The sequence below is a fragment of the Aplysia californica genome, unplaced genomic scaffold (assembly GCF_000002075.1).
Source record: "Aplysia californica isolate F4 #8 unplaced genomic scaffold, AplCal3.0 scaffold00064, whole genome shotgun sequence".
Classification (NCBI taxonomy): domain Eukaryota; kingdom Metazoa; phylum Mollusca; class Gastropoda; order Aplysiida; family Aplysiidae; genus Aplysia; species Aplysia californica.
Window position 1 is genome coordinate 57,854 of NW_004797334.1, and position 6,410 is coordinate 64,263.

Sequence of the window (6,410 nt, forward strand, 5' to 3'; positions counted from 1 at the left end):
GAACAATCAGGGTCAAAGCCTGATTCCTAAATGATCTACAGTGTATCTTGTTCGAGTAAAGCGAAGCACATGAACACAATAGCAGTCATTTATTGCATGGAAAAAGTTAGACTGAAAAACTGAAAGAAAAGAGGAAGGAAAGAAAAGAAGAACCTATTAGTATTAGTAGCATAGAACCCTCCAACTACCCGCTAAATTGCGTCACGCCAAAACACCTAAACCAGGTGGCAACAGGCAACAACAACACAAAACGTGTGAAAAAGCCGAAACTTGACAACCAACAAATTTTTACAAGGTTTATTTGCATTTCCATGCGTAATTTCAAGTCACATTCATGTTTCCAGCACTTTCATTAGTTGGCAGACCCGACTTCCGAAACCGAAACAAAAATAATGTTAAGAGCACTCTCACATTCCATTCATACAGACAGATGACATAAAACTATTCTCCAAACACGCTAGAAGTAAGCACTCTCACATTCCATTCATACAGACAGATGACATAAAACTATTCTCCAAACGCGCTAGAAGTAAGCACTCTCACATTCCATTCGTACAGACAGATGACATAAAACTATTCTCCAAACGCGCTAGAAGTAAGCACTCTCACATTCCATTCATACAGACAGATGACATAAAACTATTCTCCAAACGCGCTAGAAGTAAGCACTCTCTCATTCTGTTCCCACTGAAATCGCACTCCCACCTCAGTCCCCACAGAACCATTCCCATCAGTTAAAGTTGAAGTCAAAAGCTCGGAAGTCAGCCTTGAAAGCTGCCGCGTTACTCTTCTCCTCCTCTTTGTCCAGCTTACAGTTCTTCCAGTCCACTCGCTCCGGCATGTTGAGGACGGCCGGCTCGCACAGCGCTTCCCTGGACAATGAAGGGAGAAAGAAATGTATTATTAGCTGCCACAAAAAAAAGGGGGGGGGGAAGAAGGAAGAAGCATTGATGTTAAGAAGAGACAAAGAACAGAAAAACAAAGGGGAAGAAGATATTAAATAAAACAGAAAAGGGTGGGGGTGGAAAGAAAAAAATGACAACGTAAAAAGAGAGGAATAGGGGAGAAGAAAAAAATTAGAGAAAGAAAAAGAAAACAAAACAGAAAAGAGAGATGGGGACAAAAGGAAGAAAAAATAAAAACAGCGTAATTTTGAAAAGAGTAACACAGTTTGTGAAGTCTTACTAGAAAATTTAATTCATGGTAGATCTCTCTCTCTCTCTCTCTCTCAGTACAACAGGCCAATAACATTCTCACAAATAGAAAGTTGTAACTTAACCCGCATATGAATAAGGAGTATCCCCAATCAAGGATAGTGAACTCTCCATTAGAATGCATTTAATATTTCTTCACCTGGCAGTCTCATGATACAAATGTCACCCTGACACCAAAGAATTTAGCAGATTGGTAGATTTTAGCTTCCGTAAGAGTTTTACTGCACTTGCAACAGAAATAGATCATAATATAAGTGCTGAAGATTAGATGCGCTCCAAGAGTGTAACATACAAAGAAAAGAAGGAGAGATAGGGACGATAAATGTTTTGGGTTTTAAAAAAATTTTACTTACAGTTTTACAGCACTTGCAACGCAAATAGGTCATACAAGTGTCAAAGATTAGAGGTGTTACTAGAGAGTAACGTACAAAGAAAAGAAGAAAAAGAAGAATGAGAGATAAGGACGATCAATGTTGTTTTAGTTTTACTGCACTTGTAGCCCAAATAGGTCATATACGTGCCAAAGATAAGAGGTGTTACTTGAGAGTATAGTAACGTACAAAGAAAAGAAGAAAAAGAAGAAGGAGAAATAAGGACGCTCAATGTTTTTTAAGTTTTAGTTTTAAGGCACTAAAGCACAAATAGTTCATAAAAGTGCCGAAGAATAGAGGCGTTACTACAGAGTAACATACAAAGAAAAGAAAGGACAGATAATGAAGACAAATGTTTGATAAGAAAGACAGAGCATCCCCACACCGGAGCGCCCGCCAACCACCCACTCCACAAGCTGTAGGACACATAACCAAAAAAAACACGTCAAAGTAACTCTGGCCGATGGGTCTTCCCATTCCTCTCACCTGCCAAACTGTAGGGGAAACTGTTTGCCGATCCGGTGAAGACATTTCTCTCCCGTGGGAAGTTCCGCCAAAAAGTACGGAGCACCGTCAGGAACAATCTGCGTGAATGAGAGGAAAAACAACATTCATAGTGCCACTGTCATCTCCTTAACAGTTAACTGAAAAATAATGTAGAATAGCAGCAAGAAAAACAACAATAAAATTATAATAATATCAATAATAATAATAATAACAATATTAAACAATATTAATAATAATGATAGTAATAACAATAAAGATAATGGTAACATTAATGATACGGTATAATCTTTTTCTTTTTTGGTAAGTATTTTACGGCTTTCGCAACTGTAAAACACTTACCAAAAAAAATAATTAAAAAATACTCATAATACTAGATAATAATAATGATTACATTAATAATAATAACAGTAATACAGTAAAATTCATAAAACCCCAACCTAAAATTCGCATTGAGCACTACATATTTTATTCATAATCAGAACAATACTTATCGTTTCATAAATACAAAACATGAAAACAAAACAACACTCCACCACTGACACACTCACACACACACACAGACACCCTTATCATTCTCTCTCTCCCTCTCCCACTTAAAATAAAAGGCTGGAGACATCTTAAGCAAGGCTTTTTCAATTTAATTGAGACAATAGATTAAGTTTTACAGAGATTTAGTAGGAGAACAGCCACGTTGGATTTCTAAGGGACACTGAGGTACCTGCTTGATGTCGGAAAACTTGGGAATCTCTGCCAGCTCTATCTTCTCTGCCTCGGCGCACGTCATGAACGTGTCTTTGATGTCCTGGACCGAGTCTTGAGGTATTGGCACCGCCTGGTGGGGGGGGGGCAAACACAGAGACAAAGCTGAATAGGTTCTACCGTAATAGTAGAGTGACTTACATCAACAAACTTACTTTAGGGGTTCAAGGATCCAATTTTGAAACTTATGTAACCTATTTATGGGTATAGCAGAATGTGCAACAGCAGCTCGCGTCCGTGAAGAATGGAGGGTCATTACACGTCAACCTCTGAGTCGACACCTCCTGGCATTCCAGGTATAGTGTACTCGAGTTCTACGTACTGTGAACCTATTAGAGTTGTAAGTACTGTGAACCTATAAGAGTTGTAAGTACTGTGAACCTATAAGAGTTGTAAGTACTGTGAACCTATAAGAGTTGTAAGTACTGTGAACCTGTTAAAAGTTGTAAGTACTGTGAACCTACAAGAGTTGTAAGTACTGTGAACGTAATAGAGTTGTAAGTACAGTGATGTAAAACTTTTACTTAATCTAAACTTAAGGTCCAAAACACATCTAAAGTTTGTTATTGAATTGCCATGGGTCTTTAGATAAATCTTTCAGATCCACACGTTTATTGGGTTATGTCTGAAAATGAATAGTTCTTTCACAGACCTATCAGAACTGCATCTGGAGTGATTAACTCTTGGTGTACCATGATTCAACAGCATAATAATACTATTGTGTGAAGAAAAGCAGGGATGTATCAGTGCCTGGTACAGAAAGGGTTAAACCCTTCTAGCAACTCAGGGATCTCAGCTGGCAAAGAAGAAAACTACTGATCTCGACCACAGTCACTAACAAAAATACTCTCTCCAAAAGAAAAATGAACATAACAAATTATGCCCTATCACAACTCAGCCGTAAGCAGAAAAAACGCCTTTTTCTTATTCACAGCAGTTGTGAGAAAAAGACGTTTTTTGCCAGCGTAACCACTGAAAAATAGAGTTCCTCCAAAATTTGAATTCGAATTTATTCAAAAACTAGTTACAGTTTCACTTTGATTTTTTCACACAAGTAGGGTACTGATTCAGCAAATAAAAAAAATTTGGTGCCAAAATTTAAAAAAACACACGTTGTCAGCTTACGGCAAAACTGGCAGAAAGGATATACATTAGAAAAATGCTAAACAAGTTTTTACACTTTTACTAATCCCCATGAAGAAATCTAGCTGATAGAGGCATGTACAAAGCATAGATGAAATAATTCAGCCGTAATTTAAGAGAAAACTCAACAATTTTTAAGTTAATCTCCACCTGGGCTGAGTAAGGTGAGCAAAAAGCAACAAAAATTTCTCAAACAACCAGGGGCAATATGTTCATCAAGCAATAGTTTTGTGTATTTAGAACCAATGTCAACATTTGCTTACCTGAATTTGCAAATGTTGAGTGCGAAAGTTTCTCTCAAAAAAGACAATACTTTTCCCTTGTGACTTGAACATTTTGCGAAGGCAAGTTTTGTATCTGAGCGAAAGTCAAGGCAAACACTGCAATGTCTTGACAAAAGAACAAAAACAAACATAGAAGGGCTCATCCAAAGGAAACAAAATATTAAGAACAATATCACAGGCTACAACATATTCTAATTTCATACAGGTAAGTAACGTAAGTAAGTGTTGGGGTTTAACGCTACTTTCAACTCTATTAGGTTATTTAGGAGGTGGGACCCCTCTCTCTCTCTCTCTCCCTCCCTCCCTCTTTCTCCGTCTCTCCACATCTTTCTCTCTCTCTCTCTCTCAGTCGCCCTATCTCTCTTTCTCCCCCCTCCCTTTGTCTTTCTCTTTCTCTCTCTCTCTCTCTCTCTCTCTCTCTCTCTCTCTCTCTCTCTCCCCTCTCTCTCACACGCACTTAGGCCCCCCCCCACCCCACCAGCCCGCCCTCCACATGATATACACTGTTACAACAAGGGCGTAAAACATTGATTCCCAGCATAACTAAACCATCAAAGGATATTTGTCAATCTGTTGTAGGACGTCCTCAGGGCAGGACACAGAGGACTGGTGGTGGTGCACGGGCAGGATGAGGACATGGTCGTCCACCAGACCACCCTTGGCAAGGGCCAGGTATGCCTGGGGAGCAAACGTTTGGTTTTGTTTTAGTAAGAGTTTTACGGCACGTGCAACATAATTAGGTCTTATAGGGGCCAAAGATTTAAGGTGTTACTAGACAGTTTAGCTTAGTTTTAGTAAGAGTTTTACTGCATTTGAAACATAATTAGGTCATATAAGTGCCAAAGATTAGAAATGTTACTATAAAGTTTAGTTCACTTTTAGTAAGAGCTTTACTGCACTTGCAACACAATTCAAGGTCATATAAGTGCTGGAGATTAGAGGTGTTATTTGAGATTAAAAAGTAAACATGGAACAGACTAAAACAAGAGTAAAACAACTATAAAAAGTAGATATATTTAATGCAAACCACATCAAGACATCCAAATACTGCTTAAGGCACTACAGCAGATGCATTAAAAAAACAAACCAAGAGGTACCAAGGGAAAAATTAAATAGATATATATGGCGAATGTCTCTCCCTCCATAAAATAATGGGACAAAATTAAAATAATATTTGTGGGGCATTGTGGTGAAATCAGGCGCTCGTCAAAATAATGAAATCAAAGAAAACAGCATTTTTCTTCCCGTTTAGCAATTTTTATTGAATCTTTATTTTTAGCTAAACACCTTTTATGTCTATTTAAAAACACATAGCTCTGTGGATTTTATTGAAAAATGTTGATTAAAGGCACAACAATGGTAAATTTACAGCTCTCAAGTTTTGGAAGTTATCAAACTTTGGAGATCATTTTCTAGCTAATTTTACCGCTGAAACCAAGTGAACCCCTACTCCTTCAATCTTAAATATCTCAACTTCTATTTGAGATACATCGGTAATTTTTAAAATCAAAAGCAAGACAAATGAACAAGCTTTAAGACGATACCAAAGTCTCCTACCCATAGAATAATGTGATCAAATTAAAATTTCGAATCTTAAATGTAATATCAGGGACGGAAATTTTCCGTACATTTACGGAAATCCATAATTTTGATTTGCTCCGTCATTTTCCGTAAGTGGGACCTGACCTACTTTCAATATCGAGTCTTTCTACTACCATGTGTACATAAGCGTATTTTTCCAAGTCTGTAAAACTTTCAAAAAGTTAAGTAAATTTTGGACTGATCAGTTTCCATCCCTGATAATATATTACCCCTCCCCCCAAAAAAAACCGGGCAGTCTTCTTACCATGTCACTGACACTGACCACCAGATGCTTCTCCACCTCAGGACTACCAAGGCAAAACCAGCATGGACCCATGGGTTGGGCTGACAATGACAAGAAAGACATTGATCATCAGAGAGAAATTTGTCTTGTTTATGTACTAGAGTCATGAGTAATGAATTTTTCTAGTACACAGAGACTCACTCTCTTTTTGTGAGTCTGTCTCTGTTCTTCTTACACCCTCTTTCTCTCTCTCTCTCTCTGTCTGTCTGTCTGTCTGTGTTCTTCTTACATCCTCTCTCTCTCTCTC

General features: G+C 38.0%; 1 protein-coding gene across 1 annotated transcript in view; it reads right to left on the reverse strand.

The window, feature by feature from the left end:
* Positions 1 to 282: 282 nt before the first annotated feature.
* LOC101847709 (CWF19-like protein 1) overlaps positions 283 to 6,410 on the reverse strand; it is a gene marked incomplete in the record, with an annotated part of 18,337 nt that continues 12,209 nt past the window's right edge. The window contains 6 exon segments of the mRNA XM_035968504.1: positions 283 to 872; positions 2,072 to 2,169; positions 2,811 to 2,924; positions 4,258 to 4,351; positions 4,841 to 4,956; positions 6,125 to 6,204. Coding sequence (XP_035824397.1) covers positions 731 to 872; positions 2,072 to 2,169; positions 2,811 to 2,924; positions 4,258 to 4,351; positions 4,841 to 4,956; positions 6,125 to 6,204 — 644 coding nt within the window.